Below are 25,201 nucleotides of genomic sequence, written 5' to 3'. Positions count from 1 at the left end.
ATAAATTGAATTGAATGTAAGTGTATGTTTGCTGATGTTGACAATGTTGGTTATTCCCTGCTTGTCGAGGGCATGTCCATTCTCCCTTTGCTCCTGGTCACCACTCCATGGGGGGGTTGGTCCTCCCACTGCACCCATGTGTTTCTTCTTTTTTGTCGGCCTCTCCCTCTGCCTCTGCCCCGGAATAAAAAAGGCGGCAGGCCTTGTGGGAATCTGAAGCCTGGTGGAAAATAAGGTTGTTGCCAATAACCGAATTGAGGGGGTTGTGGGGCTTGCATCATGGGTTGGTGGTAACCTGATGGTTTCCCATAATGTGGTCCTGAACTCTCATCGCTGCTACTATCGCGCCTCTCCTCTCCAGAGCTGAATGTCCAGTTTAGGGGAGTGGGTCTGAACCGTTGTTTTCTCCCTGCCTGTTGCGGAGCTGGTTTGTCATAGTGTTCGTCAGTGACATATGGGTATACAGTTTCTTTGCTGAACTTCTGTACGTCCTTTCTGAGTTTTATCAGCTTGGACTGTGTAAGGTATTCCTTATATTCGGAATGGTCAGTGTGTGCCACCCAGAGTGACCAATGTAAACAAGTGGCATGAGGCCTCCCATTGTAGACTACAGGAGCAGTGCAAACAGCTCAAACTCGACTTTGCCCTCACCATGTGTGGCAAAGTCAATGTATCATTTTTAATATATGCAAGTTACCCCTAAGACAGCTCTCCTAAGTGCAAGAGGCGGGTGCATTATATTAAAGGTGTGGACATGTAAGTGCAGGCTTATATGTCCCTATAGTGGCCTTTACTATTAAAGGCCACTATAAGTGAGACGGTCCATAGGATAACATAGCATGCCATTCGGGCAAACCTGAGGTTGACAGCTCCATTATGGTACCACCTAAATTAGTCATGTTTGGTATTAAACAATGTGGTTCATCACCCCTGACATGAATCTTGTGTCGAGGAGGATGTGACATGCACCCAGGTGGCTACCTTAGAAGTTGCCTACCTGGTTGCCCCAGCCGTTCCTGTGCTCTGGCTGCTCAAGCTGGACCATATTTGAGAGTATTGCATAGTTAAACCTAACCAGCAACACCACATAATACTCCACCTCCCCACAGATTACACACACAATCATCAGGCATCATAGGACAAATACTTGTCAGAGGTCACCTAGTAAGTGGCAATAACATTTTATTAGAATCTAAAAAGTAAGTTGTTGATACAAAGATCGCCTTACCTGGCTGCTGACTGATGACCTTCTTTGTGCTGTTTTCTCATGAGATGACAAAGCTTGCCTTGGTGGGGTGCCGGTGTCTGTTGGAATCCTAGTTGGAGTAGCTATAACGTATCAAATGGAACACGCTGAAAGAAGCTGTCTAGGAACATTTCTTTTTTTAAATCATGTTTATTTGAACTTTTTTCTCAAGAAACGTACAGCGCAAATTCAACCCAACTTCCCATGCACATGTTAGAGGCAGCCACCCCCAGCAGTGACATTACAGAGACAAGGACAATACAAATAGTGTTACTCCACCCCACCTTCCCAGGCAGCACCGCTCCTGCCGGCTGAGATCTCAATATGCATTCTGGCATCCTGATTATGTCATGTACACGGCGAGAGCAGACGGACAGTCCAGAGAAACACCCACCTTGATGTAAGTATGACTACAGGGGGTTTCTCCTTGCCTCTCGCCATTTTTAACACAGTGTAGGGGTAATCTCGTACATCAACAGAGTACTGTTGAGGGAATACCTCGGTACCTGAACAAGGGGTTCTGACACCCTCTTATCTCAACTCGAGGTGAGAGAGATACACAGATATTCTGGGACTAGCAGAGTCCTGAAGGCCAGCGTGGCCCCAAACATAGGGGCACATATATACGGCCGAAACATGTTGACGATTTGGCAGTAAGGAGGGGTGTAAGGAGCACATTACATCTCCGAATCACCACCATCCTTCACATTTTTAATCCTGGCCGGAGGGTCCAGGAATAAAGTTTCGGCACAGCAACACCTCCGAGCTAGTTTTAATCTACACAGCACTTTCACTTCCAGTGATCCCAGTCAGTTTAGAAATCTTTTGTTTCTCTTTTGTGTTTTGTTTGTCTTCACCTACCCTATTGCTCCACCCCAGGCGTTGGCTGCGCAGGGGTGTTTTGTAGCAGCCCTATGATGAAGCATGTCAAACAACTATGTGAGTGAGGGCAGTATTAAGACACACGGCACATGACACCACAACACCGAGACACATTTTTATTACTCCCTACTCCTTCTGGTGTATAAAAGTATTGCTTGGGTGTCCGGAGTAGGTGAGTCTGTTACCCTCACCCCTCCTCTTTTGTGTAAATCCTGATTAATTCCCCTGCTCCATCTCCCCTGCTACCCCCAGGACAGGGCCGTCCTCCGCTATTTTCGCATCACCTGCTAATTGGCTCATCATGTCTGCTCAGTCTCTGAGGTACACTTCGACCTTCTCTTCAGTTCATATACTTTTAAGGTGTAGTTCTTCTGCTAGGGCCCACTTCAGCATGTCCCAAAGCTGCATGCAGGCCGTGGGCCCAGTATTGAATAACCATTGTATCGCAATGCGGTGTTTTGTGAGCAGGAGCCCTAATTTTGCAAATCTATACTGCATCTTTCCTTTATTTGGGTTTAGGTATCGTGCCCAGCAGGCACTGGTGGACTGATAGTTGGATGCGCACCACAGTCACTTTTACAAGTCTCCCGACCACCTCCTCCCAGTACTCCGTTAACAATCTGCACACCTTTGTCATATGGAGAAATGTGGCACCATGTTCTTTACTTCATGGACATGTCGAAGTATGATCTGTTTTGTGCAGTCTGTAAGGCGTTAGATAGGTTCAGTGAAGATAGTGGCAGTGTGTGAGCTTAAATCTGGCATTACTGGCTACCTTCTGGACTTGGGTGTCTTGTGACCATTAATTGTCCGTCAAGGGATTTTGCAAGTCTCTATCCCAGCCTTGCTGTGTTTTAAGTAACTTCAGTGGTTGATCCGCCACCAGCGCCTGATAAAGATGGAAAAACAGTTGTCAACCCTATCCTCCCTCCAATAACACCTACAGTGTTTGTGATATTAGCAGCGCGTCTGCAAAATCTGTTCAGTTCTCCTTTTCAGTTGACGCAAATTATAGGAATTGCCCTGCAGTGACAACAACATTCTCTTTAGCCTCCTCAAATGTAGGAACTTTCTCTGCAGGATAAAGATCTCCCAAAAGGAGGCACCCTCCCTCCCTCCATGTACCCAATGTCATGACTTCATGTATTTGGTGAAATGGCTGGAGCCAATTCAGGGTAAGGGATACACTAAATAGTGGGTGCTTCAGCACCTGTCGTATCACTCTGTCCCAGACCTTCGCAACCTGCTCGACCGCCTCCGGTACCCCCACAGGTTGTCTCTGACTGAGCAGCAGGCAGACCGGTAAAGTACCCTCCTCCACTATACCTCCCAGTTTGGCTCAGTGTTGCACCACTCTACCGTGTGGTGCAGCTGCAATGGTATATAATAAAGTTTACGGTCTAGAAGGCCAAGTCGCATTTCTCTCTGCTCACTTTCAATACATCCAGCCGGACTCTGTTTCTCCTCAAGCACAAACGAGCGAGACCAAAAGACTGTCCAATTCTCTGAAGTTTACTTGTGGTATCAAGTAAAGTGTGTATGTAGTGCATAAAGGCATCTCGGCAGCAGGGCCATTTCTGTAAGCGGCACCTTTCCCTTTATCGAGAGTGGGAGTATTCCAAAAGGCAACGGAGGTCAGTAGGCCCCAACAACTCTTCCCATATTTAACCGGTGATATCGAGTTGCTGAGTCTGTTATCCAAACGCCTAGGTACTGGAATGTATATAGTTCCCACAGGATCCCAACCTTAGTTAAGTCAGCATGGGAGTCACCTGTCAGACCCTTGCAGGGGTAGAGCACTATCTTTTGCCTATTACCTCTCACTCTCAGTCCAGGTATTCCCTCAAAGATTGTTAGTTTCTAGAAAAAGACTGGGATTGACTCCTCTGGCTGAGTCAAGTATACCAGGATGTCGTCCACGTACATAGAGATGACATGAGTAGTATCACCTACATGCATGCACCAGGGTTGCATTATCAGATGTAGTCAGATAGCCAAGGGTTCCATGGCCAGGGCAAAAAGCAGCAGTGACAGGGGGCACCCCTGCCTTGTGCCACTTTCTATGGTCCATGGTGGAGAAAGAATGTCGCCCGAGCAGAGCCTGGCTGTCGGGTCTGTATAGAGAAGTCCTATCCCTTTAAAATATTAGGGCCAAATCCCATCGTAGCCAAGATCTAAAGCATGTATTCCCAACTGAGGGAAATCAAATGCCTTCTCAATGTCAAGAGCCACTAGGGCTTCCCCCAGTTGCAAGTGTCTCATGCATGTCAGGACGTGTTGAAGGCGCCATTAGTTCATCAAGGTGTTGTGTCCCTGGATAAACCCACACTGATCCTCAAGGTTGAGCGTCTCCACTTTGGGCAAAAGCCTAGTCCACATTCAGCATCAAGAGGGGCAGATACGATGCCATAGCATCGGGTCTTTGTCGGAAGTGGGACCATGATAATTATAGCCTCTCTCATGGTTGCAGGGAGGGTACTAGCTTGAAAGGCCTCTAGATATGCATCCAGGAGCCTGCCTGTGAGTATTTCTGCAGAGGCTTGGTAGAACTTAGATGGATAGCCGTCTCCCCCCAGTGTCTACCCCGTAGCTAGACCGCAGATGGCTAGCACTCCTGCGATTTCCCTCACTAGCCCTGTCCTATCCTCTAGCGAGAGTTTGGGCATGGTAAGACCAGCCATAAAGTCCTCAGGCCACATCTGGTCAGTGCCAGTGTGTCTCGTATAAAGTTGAGCCCGATAGTCCACCAGTGCTGCATTAATGGCACTTTGTGTAACAGCTCTCTTCCCATCTGGTTTATTTAAAGATAGGATTAAGGAATAGGGAGCATCTCATTTTAGAAGCCAGGTCAACAATCAACCAGACTTTTCAGCCTTCAGCATGAAGCTTCTCTTGATACTTTAGTAGAGTAAGCTTATCTAGAGCATCCTAAGGGGTCGATATTTCGCAGTTCAGTATCAGAAGGGGTTCCTAAGGAGGTCGGTCAGCTTCACCCCAGGCCTGCATCTCTACCTGGTGTGCTTCTTTTTGTGCCAGTTCACATGTCAGGTGTATATGGATGTCATAGGTCTTGGACATATACTCACCACTGCCTTCAGGGCCTCTCACTCAGTCGCTTTTGTGCCCGTGGATCCCCAGTTGTTGTCTAGGTAGTTCTCCAGAGTAGTTTTAATATCCAAACGAAAGGCCATATCCTTCAGAACCTCTGGGTACAGTTGCCATGAGGGAGACCGATCCCCCCTACCACCGCCCATCAAATGTCACCAGTAGAAATCTATTTAGCCATTTGTTGCTTTGTATTCTGAAGCCACGTTCTCTAGTCACTATTATGCGATCCAATCTGCTGTGCGTGTTGTGCATTGCTGAGTAAATGAAAAGTGGGTATGTGCAGGGTAGAGTGTGCGCAATGTATCAGTGCATCTAAAGCAGTCCATTACCTCTGCTAGTGCAGTCATCATTCCCGGTTTTGTGTGTTGTCTAGGCAGGCCTTTGTCCATATTCTCATCCAATATGCAATTGTAGTCACCCCAGAAAAGTGGGAGATCTATATATCGGAGCAGTAGATCTAGTAAGGCTCATTAAAAAGTTCTACTGTGTCTATTGGACACATATGAGTTCAGGAGGCATACCTCCTTGCCAATAAATAACACATAAAGGAACACAAATCGGGCCTCCACATCTGCGTGTATATGATGATGTTGAAAAGGCATCCATAGGACCAGACAAATTGTAACTCCTCTTGTAGCCTGGTAGCACGACCTCAAGTTACGTGAGGGTGCGTAGAATTCAATTCTCTCTCGAAGAATTCTGGAGCCAAGGTGGTGTAAAACGTTGTGCGCATGGCCTAACAGTTTAAATGTAGCCCTTTGTCGCACAGGAAGCCAATGGAGCATCCTCATGCATTCTGATGCCAAGCTGTACTTGCTCTTGTTGCACACCAGCTTTGCAGCCATATTCTGGACCAACTGGAGACGAGCGAAGATGTAGTCCGCCAAGCCCACATAGAGTGCATTCCCATAGTCCAATTAATTTGCTTATAAGCAAGGCTTGGATGATGGTTTTCCTACACTCCAGAGAAATCCATAAAAAGAGTCTTTTTAGCTACTTTAGTGTCGCAAAGCTTTTCGCACACAGTGCACAGACATGGTCCTTCATGGTTAGTGCATTATCAATGAGAATGCCTAGAATGCCTAGGTTTTTTGCAACCTGTTTGGGTGCCAGTGTGTTACCTAGCGATGGAGCCACCAGGTTGCGTCCCAGATTAAGTGTGCTACTTCAAAGAGTAGAATCTCTGACTTGTCTGCATTCAGTTTCAGACAATGGTCAGACATCCAGGCCGCCATTTCCGAGAGACAGCTGGGTAATCTGATCCTCGTATCTACATGTCCATCAAGAGCTATCAGCAGTTGTGTGTTATCGCCATAAGAGTAGATACTGACTTCCCATTTTTCGTTGATCTTGGCTAGTGAAGACACGTGGACATTAAAGAGGGTGGGGCTCAAAGAAGCTCCCTGTGGAACACCATATTCAATGGATTTTGAGTTTGAGAAAAAGGGCTCAGTTGTTTTGTCTGTGTTCTATTGCTTCAAAAGGAGCAAAGCCACTGAAGGGCTTTAGAATGTATACCCTTTTCATAAAGGGCTTTCAACAGAAGGTTGTGTGAAACAGTGTCAAAAGTCGCCGATAAATCCAGCAGGATAAGGACGGCGGCTTTACCCTGGTCAGTCAAGGATCTAATATTATCTAGTACTGCCAGGAGGGTAGTTTCAGTGCTATTGGTGGCTCTGAATCCATTTTGTGTTGGGTCTAGGAGTTCATTGGTCTCAAGGTAGTTGGTCAGTTGTTTGTTAAACAACTTCTCCATCACTTTAGATAAGTATCAAAGCTGAGAAATTGGTCGGCAGTTTGCTGGGTTTTGAACATGTGTACCCGCTTTTTTTAGTAGGGGAACAAGGGTGGCTTTTTTCCAGATCTCTGGAAATACTGCAGTTTGTAAGGAATGGTTAAACACCCATAGTCATGATGAGTCACGTCACCCACTCGGTTTCTGCAAGTACCGTAGTAACCAGGCAGGGGTCTAACCGCCCTGGATGTGATGACAGAGCTCTGCATGTTCGCTCAAAGTGAGTCTACCCCAGTGTGCATGTATGTCCCACCCACCCTCTCCTACCCCCCTAGGTAAACTCCCCATGAACTAAAAAAACAGTGCTTTCCCATATTGCCCCTAAACCTTGGGGTATTATAAAAGCTCAATACTTCCTATAATTGCAGTCCAACATTGGCTGCAGTCACAAACTACAAAACACTCAAGCAGGAGGTGGTCTTGTGGCCTCCACGTCCACCCAGCAAAAACTAGCCAGCCGCAGATGTCAGGACCAATCCACGTCCCTCCGATCTGCTTCCAGGCCTTATGTACACTCCGGTGTCTCAGGCACCTAGGCCCTATAAGTGTGCGGCATCTGCTGGCAACCCTGCTCGTCAATACCTCAAAGATTGTGTTTTCCCCTCAGATTCAATATATAACTGGAGCCTTGTATCTGCCTCCCAGCATTGTTGGCAGCTAGCAGGGCACACACAGTCCTGTTGCTGCTCAGGAAAGAATGTTCTTTGCAAATGTGGGGTACCAGTGTACTACATTGCAAAAGATGATGATGTATCCAAGTTATCTGTACCCACTCTAGTCAGTTCATCAGGGTAGTCATATCCTCTCCCTCGGAGCAACCACAACCAGACATTTCACTCAGCCCTTGGTCCGGAGAATCTGCAACACCAGCATGTCATCTTGGTCTATCTCTATGCATGAAGTGTGATGTTCGGCCACCATACTCCGTCGTCTCTCCTCCAATCTAGTTGGTCTATTACTGCTCTTGGGGCCTAGATCTTGGTGGGGCAGCAAACAGGCAGTGCCCTTCTAGCTGATACCCTCAAGCTAGTCCCACACCTTCTGGGTCCAACGAAGAAATGAGTACGGTTTTCATTTACAACATGCACTTTTGCAGGGAACAGCAACATGTAGCTGATATTTAACTGCCACAGCTTCCTCTTCACCGCCAGGAAGGATTTCCGCTTTGATTGGAATCTTTTGGTATAATCAAGGAAGATGTGAATAGTTCAAGCCTCAAACTGGACGTCGTTCTGTGTTCTGGCCCACTTCAGTATAGTGTCCCTGTCTCAATAGTAGAGGACTCGAACAATCATTGCCTTGGGTGATCCTCCCGAGGTGAGTTCTAGGGTCCAGGCCTCGATGGACCCTCTCAATTATAAATAGTCGTGAGAGTTCATCAGGACAAAGAAAGTCATTAGCCATCCCTCTAGGAACTGGTCTGGCATGGTTCCTTTGACACCCTCCAGAAACCCCAAAAACCTGAGGTTGCATCTCCGTGATCCCAGCTCCGCATCCTCCAGGCATGTATCCAGATATGTTGTTTTATCAGTAAGGGTACAAACCATTGTTCGTAGTTCCTCTAGCTCCCTGGTGATCCCTGCTACTGTGCGTTCCATCGCCAAGGATCACTTATTCACCATTTGAAGATCCACATGCAGTAAATTCACATCAATGGATACAGCATCCATTTTTTGTTCCAGTGTCTGTTGCAGCTGAGTGACGGCCATCAGTATCTGGGTATTGGAGGTTGTGTCCATCAGCGGGGGTTGGGACTCGCCCCCATATCACAAATTACGTGTGGACCCCCTAACAACCATGTACCTGTCCCTCTTTGACTGCTGCTGTGTGCGAGCTGATCTATCACGGCCCATCACTGCACAGATCGCGCCGCCCCAGGGGCATCCAGTGTGCTTCAGGCTAAATATCTCCCCCAGTGGCACCAGCTTCTTGTCAATGCCAAAGTAGGGGAGGGTTGAAGGAGGCTCAATCACACAGGGCGTCTCTCGTCTCGGGCTCGTCCAATGTTCTGCAGGCCAGATATCCCCCATTGCCTCTTGATATTAGGCAATAGCGCGGTGGGGTGGGCATAAGAAGTCCAATTACCCTCCTCCAGGGGTGGCTCAGACTCCAGGCTGCACTCAGTCTCTTGATCTGCTGTAGTACTGTGGCCAATAGTCTGATCCCCCCTCAAGCCCCACCACAGGTCGAGGCCCAGGGCTCCCTCTGCGCGTAGGGTCTCACAGGCACGGTCTCCAGTGGCCTCTTCCTTCTCACGGCAGATACTGTCGCTCCCGCCTCCTCTCATCTCTTCAATCAGCCGCCTCCATGGCGTAAGCTGGCCAGCGCAGCCCACTGCCTGGCACAAAGGGGGCAGGGTCCAGTGGCGGCTCCTCCGCAATGGCGGAGGAGCGTCGCCCCACTGCCTGACTCAGAACCAGAAAATGCAAAATAAAACAATGCTCATGCATAGTTTTATTTTACATTTTCCGGCTCTTAGCCAGCAGTGTTGGGAGGGGAAGGGGTTAGGAATGGGAGGGGGAAGAGTAGTGCTACGTGCACTCCACTCCCTAGGTGTGCATATGTGTTTTGGCCGGAAGTTTCAGGCCGACCAAAACACACATGCGCACTTAGGTTTCCTCCAGCTCAGCTGCATTGAGCAGCTGGGCTGTCGCCAGCTCCAACAGTCACCTAGTTGGGTTGACGCGGACCACAGCATGGGGTTGGGTATATTTAGAGGCCTTCGCTCTCAGCAGTTTGCTTCTGTAGCAGCCGCCACCTCATGGCTCCAAGCAGATTTGCACTCCACAGGCAGTGTCGTCACGCAAGACTGTCCTCAGCGCCTCTTTGCCGTATTAGGAGTTTCACCGGCCAGACCACTACAGGAATCAAGCAGTCCAGCTGTAGTCACAGCAGGGTTGTGTGTAGTGCCAGAGGCACACTTATGGTTTGAAACCACAGGATGACCTTTGACCACAATGATTTTAATTGACCTTTGGTGTTTTATTTTACCCTAGTCTGAATGTACGACATCATTTTACTGCATATGCCTTGTTTTCCTTATAGATTTCTTTGATGTAATCTCTTTGCAGTTTTAAAGTGGGAGCTGTCACAGAGTGAAACATCTTGCCAAGAACGGAACATGTGGGATGTGCATCTGAAAGCATGAAAGAGAGAGACAGGTGTGGAATGTACTTTTTGGTCTTGAAGTGCAGTGTCATGAGCAAATGTGCATTGTGTTGTACATTATGAGATGAAGTATGTGATGCTATAGGCAGTGGTGCACAAATGTGCATTTTGTTGTACATTGGGAAGCATTATGAAGTTCTTACTATTGGCTTTGACATGCCCTCATCTCATCTTGAATTCTGACTCTGTCTTGCTTGAGCTTTTTGCACGCACAGGCAGGAGCACAGATTACTCAAGTTGTTTAGGTTATTCATGTTCAAGGTTGCTTTGTTATTGTTGAATGTATTTCCGAAGACTTTCGTAAGCTTCATTAAGATGAAGGCTGAGACACATGAAAATGCAGAAGGAACGTGAGAACTCCTTTGCCTTGGAATGCTTGCATGGAAGGTGGCCAATTCCAGTAGGTTTCCTTGGTGCAGAGGAACACCTCTCGGAATCTTCTAGTGTGTTTTGAGATAATACAGCTGTGGTTTGTTAACTTAGAAGCCAGGATTGTTACAGCCTGAACAGTGGACGCATCGTCAGTGCAGGGATCTGGTTGCTGAGTCTCATGACCACGGCTGTGAATCCCCCAGTCTGGAGTGGGCCAGGATGAAGCTTGTACCAGGTGAAGTGTTTTATTTTTAATTTTTGCCTTTTGTGATACTAGGCTGTTTGTCTGCATGTTCAGTTTTCAGTCCCTTTAACAGTCATTGTGATGCGTGGCTGTCTGTGTGCACCTTCAGTTTCCAGTGGCTATAATCATCTGAGGTGTTTTCTTCGACTATTGACTTTGTGATGTGTGAGAGTCTGTGTGCACATCCAAGACAATCATTTGACGTATTTAATGTATATATCTTTCTGATTTCTTGTAGACGTCCAGTATAAATTGCTTCTGTTTTATTCTTGCTTGTAATGTTATCTATGCATTTAACAGTTGCATTTGCCACATTTGCCACGTGTGTTATTATTGCATATTATATATATATATATATATATATATATTCACTGAAAAAACCATAGGTTTCACACATGTTATAGTTAGCGGAAATTTTACTGATAAAAAACCAATGAAATTCCCCCGTTATAGTTAGTGCAGGCAACTATAACTCACGCGACCGCAATCCTCTGCTGATGCTAATACTGTATTTAGACACTTATTTGCCCATGTCTTCTTCCATACATTTTTAGCTATACATATATTACAAATATTTTTTTTTCATAAAGACACATATGTCATCAGCAGAAGATTGCGGTCGCGTGAGTTATAGTTGCCTGCACTAACTATAACGGGGGAATTTCATTGGTTTTTTATCAGTAAAATTTCCGCTAACTATAACATGTGTGAAACCTATGGTTTTTTCAGTGAATTTGCAAGGTTTTTTAAATGCTAATTCCTAACTATAACGTGTGTGAAACCTATGGTTTTTTCAGTGAATTTGTACGTTTTTTTAAATGCTAAGTTGCTTTACGCCATTCGTGGCGTGCGCGCCCACTTAACGCAGTTCGTTCCGTGCGCGCACGGTGCGCTTCGCGCACCGTGCGCGCACAGTGAGCACGCGGTGCGCTTCGCGCACCGCGCGCCCACTTTACGCGTGCCCACGTTACGCTAGATGGGCCATGTACGCACGATGCGCTTCGTGCACCGTGCGCACATGGAGGACATATGATGCACTTCGTTTTGAAAGGTAATATTTTAATTTTTCGTATATGTTATAAGCCATGCACAAATGGGCTTCAGCGAGCAAGCGTTTCTTAATATCAGCGGTCGTGCTCCACTCTCGTGGCCCCGATTTTCGCGGGTGGTGCACCTCGGCGGCCAAGGTGGGCTTTTAAATTACCAGCAGTACATTTATGCACACACTACAAGGGCATATCTACATCCCTCCACGACTACAACCTCCAGAAAGCAACGCGCAGGCTCATTCAGAGCAGCCCAATGGGGGCGCGCGATCGTGTATTTCAGAAGCTGTCAGCACCGGACTGTGCGTTATTTTCCTCTCACCACCAGCCTCTGATGAAGAAATTCGAAACGCGTCAGGCAGGGGTGTAGCGGCTGTGAAAGGAGTCAGCAAGCCAGCGTTTCTACTACTGAATAGGGCTGCAGCTTGAGGCCCGTGATCGAGCTCGAGTGCATCTCGCAAGTTTGGGACAAGCAGGAGCTACATATTCAGGCGGAGCCCTGGCCGCCGAGGTGCACCACCAGCGAAAATGGGGGCCACGAGAGTGGAGCACGACCGCTGATATTAAGAAACGCTTGCTCGCTGAAGCCCATCGGTGGGCTTTTAAATTACCTGCAGTACATTTATGCACACAGTACAAGGGGATATCTACATCCCTCCATGACTACAGCCTCCAGAAAGCAACGCGCAGGCTCATTCAGAGCAGCCCAATGGGGGCGCGCGATCGTGTATTTCAGAAGCTGTCAGCACCGGACTGTGCGTTATTTTCCTCTCACCACCAGCCTCTGATGAAGAAATTCGAAACGCGTCAGGCAGGGGTGTAGCGGCTGTGAAAGGAGTCAGCAAGCCAGCGTTCTACTACTGAATAGGGCTGCAGCTTGAGGCCCGTGATCGAGCTCGAGTGCATCTCGCAAGTTTGGGACAAGCAGGAGCTACATATTCAGGCGGTGCCCTGGCCGCCTTGGTGCACCACTCGCGAAAATGGGGGCCACGAGAGTGGAGCACGACCGCTGATATTAAGAAACGCTTGCTCGCTGAAGCCCATCGGTGGGCTTTTAAATTACCAGCAGTACATTTATGCACACAGTACAAGGGGATATCTACATCCCTCCATGACTACAGCCTCCAGAAAGCAACGCGCAGGCTCATTCAGAGCAGCCCAATGGGGGTGCGCGATCGTGTATTTCAGAAGCTGTCAGCACCGGACTGTGCGTTATTTTCCTCTCACCACCAGCCTCTGATGAAGAAATTTGAAACGCGTCAGGCAGGGGTGTAGCGGCTGTGGAAGGAGTCAGCAAGCCAGCGTTTCTACTACTGAATAGGGCTGCAGCTTGAGGCCCGTGATCGAGCGCATCTCGCAAGTCTGGGACAAGCAGGAGCTATATATATATATATATATATATATATATATTCACTGAAAAAAACATAGGTTTCAGGCACGTTATAGTTCGGAATTAGCATTTAAAAAACCTTAGAAATTCACTGAAGAAACCATAGGTTTCAGGGGCGTTACAGTTAGCTGGACTTTTCACTCGTACAAAACCATTGAAATTCTCCCGTTATAGTTAGTTCAGCTAACTATAACTCGCGCGCCCGCAATGCACTGCTGATGACATCACATATTACATCACTCATGACATGGTCAGTGACATCACTGATGACATCTCAAATGACATACTGAATACTGAATACTGAAATATTTATAAAGCGCTCGAATGCCGAGGCGTCTTGGCGCTGGAATAACGTAGAGAATGGTGAGAGTGGATCAATGAGGAGGATTGAAAAGCCAGGTTTTTAATGCTTTCCTAAAACATTGTTTAGATTTTTGTGAGCGCAGGTGGGAAGGTAGAGAGTTCCACAATCTGGAGGCCTGGTATGAAAAAGACCTGCCGCCCCATCTCGTTCTTCTTATTCTTGGGTGGCATATTAGATCATGGTTGGCTGACCTTAGTGCACGCAATGGCACATAACGGGGGATAAGTTTAGACAGGTCATCAGGTCCAGTGCCATACAGAGATTTCTGGACCAGGCAAAGGGTCTTAAATTGTATTCTGCATCAGTGAAAACACCTACATATACTAGGGAACACTATGCGTTGGAGTCCCCCTGTGATCAGCATGACCTCCTCTGTAAGCCCCTAGTATATAATAGGGCAGGGGATTAGAACTACCTCTTAAAACACGCCACAGGGCGTGTTTGCACACGTCACCTCAGGCCCCGTCCCCTCCCTTCCCCACTGTGTAAACACGCCCTGTAGCCATTTTAAGTTGGAAGATTAAGTCCCCTTGAACCCTGAGGGTCCCTAGGGTCCAACTAGCCCACTAGGTACCGCTAGTAAGCGCCAGAGAGCTGCGTTGCAGAGAGGTGTAAAAAGTGGCACGGCCTGAACCACCTCTCTGCAACGCAGCTCAGTGGCGCTTACTGGAAGCACCTGGTGGGCTAGTTAGCCCCCAGAGGCCCTCAGGATTGAAGGGGAATTATTTCCCCAACTTAAAACGCGCCATAGGGCGTGTTTGCACACGTCACCTCAGGCCCCATCCCCTCCCTTCCCCACTGTGTAAACACGCCCTGTGGCCGTTTTAAGTTGGGAGCTTAAGTCCCCTTGAATCCGGAGGGTCCCTAGGGGCAAAATAGCCCACTAGGTACGTCCAGTAAGCGCCATTGCAGAGAGGTGTAAAAAGGGGCACGGCCTGAACCACCTCTCTGCAACGCAGAGCAGTGGCGCTTACTGGAATCACCTGGTGGGCTAGTTGGCCCCCAGGGTCCCTCAGGATTGAAAGGGAATTATTTCCCCAATCTAAAATGCACACGTCACCTCGGGCCCGTCCCCTCCCTACACCACTGTGTAAACGCGCCCTGTGGCTGTTCTAAATTGAGAGATTAAGTCCCCTTGAATCCTAAGGGTCCCTAGGGTCAGACTAGCCCACTAGGTACCTCCAGTAAGCGCCTCAGAGCTGCGTTGCATAGAGGTGTAAAAAGGGGCGTGGCCTCAGAACACCTGTCTGCAACGCAGCTCCCTGGCGCATACTGGAGATACCTGTTGGGCTAGTTGGCCCTCGGGGACCCTCAGTATTGAAAGGGAATTAATTCCCCAACTTACAACTGGCCAGGGGGCGCGTTTGCAGAGTGCTGCAAGGAGGGGGCGTGGCCTCCGGCGCGATGCCGGTCTTTTATTTATTTTATTTTTTTAAGAAGGAGGGCTGTGTGGCCCCCCTTCTTTTTCTAATTTATTGGCCCTGGGGACCCCATCCCCCAGGGCCTGCACCCTAATTTTTGTTGTTGAAAAAAATACATTTGGAAGGGGCCGCGTACAATGAATCCACGTGGAATGTATTTACACCTCTAGTGAAGCTCTGACGTGTCTGACGCCCTACCGTGCCTAATCCCGGCGCCCCCGCCTGTGGGTACTCTCCAAGTAGACACCCTTGTTGTTTATTTATACAAACATGGGTAGCTATTGACGGGCACATTTAATACACACACACACCAAGCCATTCAAAGGGGATTCGACAAAAATTCGACCAAACTATGCAAGAAACCCCCCTCACGGTTAATAAAACACACATCCACCGCCGGACGTGTAACACTTTTTATTTTACTCTCTGGAAAGGAGACGAACCTCACTTGAGAGTCACAGCGGGCTCCTGGCTGAGCCCAATGCTGTGTTACACCCACCAGTGCCCGCCGAGTGCCACACACCTCTGTGTTGTATTCCACCTGCTAGTACGTATGCTATGACACTCTCTAGCCCATGTGCACTGTAACACCACCCCGTGAATATGTCATGCCATACATGCCTTCGCACGGGTTATATTGCCCCATCTATCGTGCCTTCCTCGATGCCTATGTTATAACGCACAGCGCTATGCCATACATATTACAATCTGGGATCCATATCTTTGTCACAGTGCATATGCAACGTTACACTCCCCAGCACATATTTTATATTACAACTTTAGAGACTAGTTAGGTTACACAACGCTGCCCTGTGCATATTACACTCCAAGGTGCATATCGCATAGCACGCGCTAGTGCCTGTGCTATCTCGCGCTCTCCAATGAATCTGTCATTGCGCACAATGTATTGCATATTATATTTCACGCCCCGGTTCATCTTATATCACACTTTTTGATGCATAGTTTATACCATATACTATATCTAGTTTTCATTATCAATCGTGCTCTCAGGACTATGTTCTATATAACACTGCGTCCACCTACCCTTTTCACGGGCATTATATCTTGCGATGGGGGGGTGGAGGGTCAGGAGGTATTTCTGCCAAGTGAGCCCGGAGTCACAGTCACAAACGTCCTCTTCTTCCTAAATAAAAGTGAGATTATGCTGCATACTTGTTCATATTTTCAGTAGTTCACACAGACACACATTTTAAAAACAATAAAGTTCCTAATACCCACCTTCTCTGAACAGTTAGCTTGCTGCCCCATCCACCTCCTCCCTATCCTCTGTTGTCTGAATCCATGGACTAGCCTCCTCCCTCCTGCCATGCATGGTCTGATGTGCTGCCACTGCCCTCCATTTAGCATGATGTACCAGTCCACTCCTCCTGCCCTCCATTGCCCAATTCTATGGCCCATCATTGATCTCCTGCTTAGCCTCTGTGCTTAGCTTGCTGCCCCTATTCTCCTTCCCCCTGCCCTCCGATGTCTTTGTGCATGCCCCTGCTCCATCCTTTTTGCCCACCATGTTCCATGGAACTGCCACTCCTATCTACTCTGAGTGTTCTGTTGAGCTGCCACTCCCCTCCCACCTGCCTAGCATTTTCAGATGACTGTAACCAGTGCCTGCCACCTCCACCCTGCCTGTCCACATGCCATGCCCCTATCCCCTTCCTCCTGTCCACCATGGTCCATTTTACTGCCACACCCTTCTGCCCTCCCTGGTCTGTTGTGCTGCAACTGCTCCTCCTGCCTGCCCCGCGCGGTCTGTTGTGAGGCCCCTTCCCCTGAACTCTCTTGTCTGTGCCCAGGTCCTGACCCTCCCTTCTATCCTCCATGGTCCTTTGTGCATGCCCCTGCACCCTCCTTTTTGCCCATCATAGCCATTGTGCTGCCACTAACCCTCCCGCTTGCCATGCATGGTCTTCTGTGCCGCCATGGCCCCTCCCACCTTCCCTGTTAAAAACATTGGACGTTTCCTGGCTGAAACGGGTCTGTTGGCATGTATGGTTGTACTACCACTGACTCTTCCTTCTGCCCACAATGGTCTATTATATTGCCACAGCCTCTCTTGCGAGTCCTGTATTGTTGGTTTGTTGCCCCTGCCCCCCTTTACACTGCCCTCCATAGTCTGTGTGCTGCCACTGCCCTTCCTGCCTGCCCAGTGTGGTCAAATTGTTGCCTCTGCACTCTCCTACCTGCCTTCAATTTTCAGAGTCCATACTCCTGGCCTCTGCCTCTAAACAGTATCCCAATGAACAACTAGATTGCTAACATTCTATATTTATTACAAAAGTGTGGAACGTTTGACGTCATCTTGATGTAATCAAAACTGTAATACCTAGAGTATTTCCTTTAGAAATTACATATATGAGAGGGTCTTATTTGCATCAAAATTATGGTTAGTGCTCTAAAAAACTAAAATGAGGACATATTTTCTGAGTTTTAAAATAGCGACAAAGAACTTTAAAATTATTTGTAATCTTTATGTTTTTTTATCCAGTTGACCACTTGATTAAATGTTGCACTTAGGGGGGAGGATGTGGTGTTACTTTCAGAGCTGCAGACTTTGCAACTGGGGAACCAGGTCGGAGTTTCTGCTTCAGCTCAATATACTGTGATTCTGGTCAAATCACTTAATCTCCCCATGCCTACAACCAAAATGAATTTGATCTTGTGTGATGTAACCAATGCTCATGTAAAGCACTGCAATACCTGACAAGTCTGCACTATATAAAACTGCAAATACACAAAAAATAAGTGTCATTGGGCTACATGTGGGCTACATCTGGGTGATGTTTGTGCTTCATTTGGGCTCTTTTGTCTCTGGTGGCCGTCTTGGGAGATTTATTTGTTATGAAGTTTCCTAATTTCCTCATTTACTGCAGTCTCCTCAGTAGGAAATGCTTTCAGTTTTTTACTTTGATTCCATCAAGAAGGTATTCAGATATGTCACACATTTGCCATAAATTCTGAATGTTAGCACTCTAGTTGCTCATTAGATCACTGTAGTAAAGTTACTACTCACCAGGGAAGTCTGCTGCTGGTATTCAAAGTGCATGTTTCAGTCTGCATGTCAGATTTATTTTAGGAAATAGAAGAGGATTTGAGAAGTCAAAATGTGCCCTAATTTTTCTTTCTATAGCACTAATCATAATTTCTATGGCAAAATGAGCCCCCTCATTTTGTTCCTTTGTAAATTAAATGTTTTAAGTGTTACCACTTTATTCCAATCAAGATGGCTTCAGGTGTGCCATACGTTTGTCATAAGTAAGACTGTTAGCGCTCTAGTTGTTCGTTAGAACACTCTGGGACATTCTGTCATTGGGCTATACTTGGGCTACATCTGGGTGATATTTGTGCTACATTTGGGCTCTTTTGTCTCTGGTGGCCATTTTGGGAGACTTATTTGTTATGAAGTTTCCTAATTTCCTCATTTACTACAGTCTCCTCAGTAGGAAATACTTTCAGTTTTTTACTTTGATTCCATCAAGAAGGCATTCAGATGTGTCACACATTTGCCATAAATTCAGAATGTTAGCCCTCTAGTTGCTCATTAGATCACTGTAGTAAAGCTACTGCTCACCAGGGAAGTCTGCTGCTGGTATTGAAAGTGCATGTTTCAGTCTGCATGTCAGATTTCTTTAATGAAATAGAAGAAGTCACTAAAAATGCGCCATAATTTTTCTTTCTGCAGCACTAATCATACTTTCTATGGCAAAATGAAACCCCTCATTTTGTTCCTTTTTAAATTAAATGTTTTAAGAGTTACCACTTTATTCCAATCAAGATGGCTTCAGGTGTGCAATACGTTTGTCATAAGTAGGACTGTTAGCGCTCTAGTTGTTCTTTAGAACACTCTGGGAAGCTGCAGTAGAACACAAAGGAATCAATTGACAGTCTCTGCCCTTGTTGGATGTACATGTTTTACTGAGAATGTCAGACTTCATTCTCACATGACTGAGAAAGATAATGTGAATTTACAGAAAATATGCTCTCAGTTTAGCTTATAGATCACCTTCCAAACCACTGTGGGAAAAGCATGAGAAAATAGTTTTCTCTCAAACATGATTCATGATATCACAGCAGAAGGCTTTTTCACATGGTAAAATCCCCTTAGAACACACCACAATTCCTAAAATGAGTATGGTACCATCAACAAATGATTTATAATGTAACGAAAGTCTTAAAACCTTCTATTAACTGCAATGCTTTTTAATGAGGTGCTATCATGTATATTGGTCCCAAGATGGCTGCCAACACTTCTTGGATGAAGTACTGACAGCCAATCAGATCTCACGATGAGATGTGTGGTTAGGCTCCGCCCAGATATATCTATCTTTTTAACTCTAATTTTCTCAGGAACAACTGAATGGATTTACACCATTTAAGCAAAAGGCACGAGTCTGAACTGAGGACTACCTCTTTGCCAAATTTGGTGTAATTCCGTTCAGCAGTTCGGGCTGTAGCTGCGTCAACAGGTCGTATGGGAAAATGCATGGGGAAAACGCATTTTGGGACCCCCCTCTTTTCTCGGCCCCCGCTTGACGAATCACCGTGAAATTTTCAGGATAGGAGCGGACCGGCGCTGACCAAAAGTTTGAAAAATTTCGCGAAGATTCGTCAATCGGCGCCAACGTTATTCCAAATAGAATGTTGCGGATTTCCTATGGAAAATAGGTCCTAACTATAACTACCTATTGGCGACTGCCAGTAGGTAATATATATATATATATATATATATATATATATATATTATCTACGGTCGCCAGTAGATAGTTATAGTTAGGACCGAGTTTCCATAGGAAATCTCAAAATTCGATTTTGAATAACTTTGGCGCCGGTTGACGAATCCTCGCGAAATTTTCAAAACAAATGGGGCGCTCCGTTCAGCTCCTACCCTAAAAGTCTCGGGGTGATTCGTCAAGCGGGGGCCGAGAAAAAGGGGGGGTCCCAAAACGCGTTTTCCCCATGTATTTTTCCATAGGACCTTTAGTCGCAGCTACAGCCCGAACGGCTGAACAGAATTACTTGAAATTTGGCAGAGAGGTAACCATAAGGTCAAGGAAGTGCCTTTTGCAGGTCTGGTGTAAATCTGTTCAGTATTTCCTGAGAAAATAGCATTTAAAAGCATATCAATATCTATACGCGTGCAGCGTGCGCGCACTGTGCAAGCCCTGTGCGTGCACCCTGCCGTGCACGAGCGTAATTCTGATTGGTTGTTAGATGTCAGTAAACATTCGAATCGGTCGAAATCAGGAAGTGTCGGCCGCCATTTTGTCTGTCGCACTGAAAAGGAAAGGTGGAGAACGTGAATAGGGGGCAGAGTAGGGAGTTCTTGACCCCCTAGCCATTGTCAGGGGGTCACAGTAGGACCACGAAGGGCCAAATAAATGATTTTAATTTTTTTTAAAAACATCGCGGGGTGCGCGCACTCTGCGCGCACCCGAAAAAAAACCTTAAAAAAAATAGAAATAAAAATCAAGTTTAAGTGTTTAGATATTAGGTGGCTCTAAAAAGAGCCCTTGTGTTTATTGAGTGTTTTTCGGGACCTACAAGTAAGTACCGATGCAGAGTCTAAATTTCAAGAGGAAGACTCTGTCGCCTTCATCATTGAAATGTACACCGTCTCCTCTATAAATGTCTTGCATGTTGTAACGCAAGTTGTTGTGGTATATAGAACCCATACCATAGTCTCTGAGGAAAGCAGAAACAGACTTATTGACATGCTTTCTTGCTTTGTCAATCTGTGGACAATGTTGGTTGGACCAGTTCCACTTTTGCCTTTGGCATATATTAGAATATACAAAGGCAGTTTGTGGAAAAAGTGACATCAATTGCACAAAGGTGTCCTTAATAAGCCTTTCCAGACCTACCCCAGTTAAAGTGCCTAGGTCATTTCCACCACAGTGCACAATAATAAGGTTAGGCTGTGGGAGATGTAGAAAGGATTTCACCAAAGGCATTAATTGGTGCCACTTTAACCCTCTCTGACCAATCCATTTAATGTCTACATTTGGCAAAGCAAGGTCTTTCACAATACCTCTTTTTTCTGCAAATGTTTCACTCCAGAAGACATAGCTATGACCTACAATCCACACTGTGAATATCTTTCAAGGAGATCTGGATGCACTCAGGAGGTGTCTTTCAGTAGAATGGCAATATGAAAAGAAAGACAGTTGAAAAATGGAGGCATATAAACTTTTTTTTAATAAAAAGAACTCATTGGCTGATTCAAACATTTTACAGGTAAAACTAGGCTGTATGTTTACATTTTTAAAAGCATGTTTTGGATTGGTTCAGAAAAATGTGTTCCCACTGAACATTACTTTGGATTTGCTGTTAGGATTGAAAAGTCAAGCACTCTTGCTCTTTGGATTTGAAACATTGTGTGCTGAACTTATGACCTCTCTGCTCACACCAGTGTTCCATCACCTGTTGCTATGGTAGCAGGCAGAAGTCATGTTGGGGGAAGGGATGATTTGGAAAAGGGTTGAAAGTTGCAACCAATAGAAATGTGTGATTCCATTTGGAAAAAATGTGGGAAGGACTGTGATTTTACATTAATATGTATATGTGTGAAAAAAGAGAGGGAAACATTGCCATTTACTGGTTGTGGTGAGAGGAGAGAGGTGTACAGCTCTGATATTCTGGCTCTGATAATCTGCTGTTTGAGTGCCACATTTCTTTCTCAACTAACTAATTTTAAAGGTGAGTTATGAGTTTGAGAGGGGATGTATGTGGTGATTTTTGATATAAATATTAGAATTGTCATTCTTCTTTTAAAGTTGTGTTTTACATTTTGTGTTTTAGGAGATATTTAACTGTCTTGAACTTGTAAGATATTATGGAGTATGTCTTCACTATAAGTTAAGGTGTACTGGTATCACTGAGGAATACTGTTTTGTGCCTAGAATCACATCATGAGTCTGTCTGCACACAGGATTTGTTGTCAGAGATTTAATTTGTGTTGCTCTTGTTCTGTTAGCCTTGCACTCGCAGGAAAGGGGCAGCTTGTTTTCTTAAAGTGTGATGGTTAGCATTCAGCAGAAATCAGTTACTCACAAATGAGAGGCAAATGCAAACACATTTGAAAATAGCATGGTACATTTTCCTACCACTTTAAAAGTTGTGTTTTACATTTTATGTTAAGGAAGAATTTCAGTGCCTTGAACATGTTAGATATTATGGAGTATGTCTTCACCATAAGTTAAGGTGTACTGGTATCACCCTGGAATACTGTTTTCTGCCTAGAATCACACCATGAGACAGTGTGCACACAGGAATTGTTATCAGAGATTTAATTTGTGTTGCTCTTGCTCTGTTACCCTTGCACTCGCAGGAAAGGGGCAGCTTGTTTTTTGTAACACATGGTCATGGTCTCAAGGAGCTGTTAGGACATGTGCTCTTTTCTGCTTGTCTAAAATATAAGGAAAATGTGTCAGGCTGACACAGTAATTATCACTTGCTCCACCACAGTACTAAATGTGTTTTCAAATTGCCAAAAAAAATATCGCTTTCTGCCTAGAATCTCACCATGAGTCTGTGTGTACACAGGAATTGTTGTCAGAGATTTAATTTGTGTTGCAGTTGTTCTGTAAAACTTGCACTTTCAAGAAAGGGCCAGCTTTTTTTCTTCAACTGTGATGGTTAGCACTCAGCAGAAATCACGATCTCACAAATGAGAGGCAAATGCTAACACATTTGAAATCAACAGGGTAGATTTTGCTTCCAATCTTGTAATGGGTGAGGTTGTTCCTACATGTTCAAAACTCAAAATAACCCTTACCACACATCTACTTTTACACACATCTCTGCAATCTTTATGCAGTGCTGCAAGTCTCCATGCAGATCTTTCTTGCACCTGACAATACACAGTCTCCAGAAACACACTTTTTGCACACACGCAGCAGCTTCTCCTACACTCCCGTGCGTACTACTCAGCTCTGTGTGGTGTTTCAGATAGCAGTGTGTAACGCAAACACATTCAACGTCACCAAGGCTCATTTGCTTTGCTCTAGTCTAATCACTCACCCTGTAACACATGGTCATGGTCTCAAGTAGCTGAAGGACATGTGCTCTTTTCTGCTTCTCTAAAATATAAGAAAAATGTGTCAGGCTGTCACAGTAATTATCACTTGCTCCTCCACAGTACTAAATGTGCTTTCAAATTGCCAAAGGAAATATCGCTTTCTGCCTAGAATCACACCATGAGTCTGTGTGCACACAGGAATTGTTGTCAGAGATTTAATTTGTGTTGCTGTTGTTCTGTAAAACTTGCACTTTCAGGAAAGGGCCAGCTTGTTTTCTTCAACTGTGATGGTTAGCACTTAGCAGAAATCACTATCTCACAAATGAGAGGCAAATGCTAACACATTTCAAATCAACAGGGTAGATTTTCCATCAAATCTTGCAATGGGTGAGGTAGTTCCTACATGTTCAAAACTCCAATTAACCTTTACCACACATGTACTCTTACACACATCTCTGCACTCTTCATGCAGTTGTGCAAGTCTCCATGCAGATCTCTCTTGCACCTGACAATACACAGTCTCCAGAAACACACTCTTTGCACACATGCAGCAGCTTCTCCTACACTCCCATGCGTAATACTCAGCTCTGTGTTGTGTTTCAGATAGCAGTGTGTAACGCAAACACATTCAACGTCACCAAGGCTCATTTCCTTTGCTGTAATCTAATCACTCACCCTGTAACACATGGTCATGGTCTCAAGGAGCTGTAAGGACATGTGCTCTTTTCTGCTTCTCTAAAATATAAGAAAAATGTGTCAGGCTGTTACAGTAATTATCACTTGCTCCTCCACAGTACTAAATGTGCTTTCAAATTGCCAAAGGAAATATTGCTTTCTGCCTAGAATCACACCATGAGTCTGTGTGCACACAGCAATTGTTGTCAGAGATTTAATTCATGTCTCTCTTGTTTTGTAAGACTTGGACTCGTAGGAAAGGGTCAGCTCATATGATAGGATTTGAAAAGCTCCAAAAAAAATTGTAATGAATTAAAATTACATAAAGGTTTTTTTTTTTAGTTTCTTGCAGGTATTGCTGAGCAACAGTAAAAAAAATTAAAGATGCCTATAAAGTCAAGAAAGAGAAAAGAAAAGTAACAACAACTATATTTGAAGACAACTGGTAAAAAGAAAAATAGGAGGAGAAGCTCGTGTTGGAAAAAAGAAAAAGTCTTCTGGTAAGCAGACTAAAGAATTTTTAAAAAATATCTTCAAAAAAAAAAATGTTAAAAAGATATCTTCAAACAGTGTTTCAAGTACAAAACAACAACAGAGTCGACAGCAAAAACAAAATGCTAATGTACAATCAGAAGTAAGAAAGAGTGAATTAACAAGAAAAATAGATTTTAAAAACATTCGCCGAAAAATGTTTCAGAGAAGAGTGATGTTAAATTTGCTAAAGGATGTGAAAAAATATAAGAAGAAAACCAAATTTTATAAGAAAAAGAAATTTATTGAAACTATTGTTACGAAGGCTTTGTAAATAAAAAAAAAAACTATTCATTTTAATTTTGAACAGGATGCGTAGATTAGATAAATTAGTCAATGCAATGAAATCACAAAGCAAAAGGAAAAGAGTAGTGAAAAAAAATAACTTTTGTAAAGTGTTCTTAGGAGAATGGAAGCATAGTTCAAGTACTGAACCATTTTTTAATGAAGAGAGTTATCTTCAAAGTAATAGTTTGTTGCATGCAGTTGACACCAATGGTAGAGCATATGAAGTTAAAGATGGTTGTGTAATGGAAAAGGAGAAAATGGTTCCAAGAAATGAGGAAGAAGTGATGGCTGCTGAGGTTATGGGGAGACGTCCTAAAGCCCCAGTGTACACTTGGAATTGTAGTAGTATTTGTACTGTGCATCAGGAATCTATTGATAAATTACGTGACTTTCTAAGAGAATATAGTAAAAAGAGTGTTAAACAGAAGATTAAGGTGCTTCAAAGACTAGATCCATGCAGAGTGAGAGAGAATACTGGTTTGCAAGGACATTCTCTGGCTTGTCTATCTAGGAAAGTGTGTCAAAGTGTTTTTCACCATTTTAGTATGCTGGCAGTACATCATACTGAAATGAGAAAGTTTGTGAGAACATTGTATTTTGCTAAAAGTCCAGCACTAAAGTTAAATGAGTTGAATAATG

The 25,201-nt window shown here is 45.1% G+C and overlaps 1 protein-coding gene across 9 annotated transcripts in view; it reads right to left on the bottom strand.

Annotated features, from left to right (window-relative positions):
- The window catches only part of CLOCK (clock circadian regulator), a 2,260,868-nt gene that overhangs the window by 416,017 nt on the left and 1,819,650 nt on the right, over positions 1 to 25,201 (bottom strand). For all 9 annotated transcript variants that reach the window (XM_085642074.1, XM_085642079.1, XM_085642082.1 and 6 more), the window contains one exon: positions 1,229 to 1,329. In XM_085642074.1, the coding sequence (XP_085498200.1) occupies positions 1,229 to 1,329 (101 nt within the window). The remainder of the gene's footprint in view (positions 1 to 1,228; positions 1,330 to 25,201) is intronic.

Source organism: Triturus cristatus, chromosome 2_2 (genome assembly GCF_964204655.1).
Source record: "Triturus cristatus chromosome 2_2, aTriCri1.1, whole genome shotgun sequence".
Classification (NCBI taxonomy): domain Eukaryota; kingdom Metazoa; phylum Chordata; class Amphibia; order Caudata; family Salamandridae; genus Triturus; species Triturus cristatus.
The sequence above is the reverse complement of the archived record's forward strand: the minus strand, read 5'-3'. Positions and strand labels throughout refer to the sequence as shown.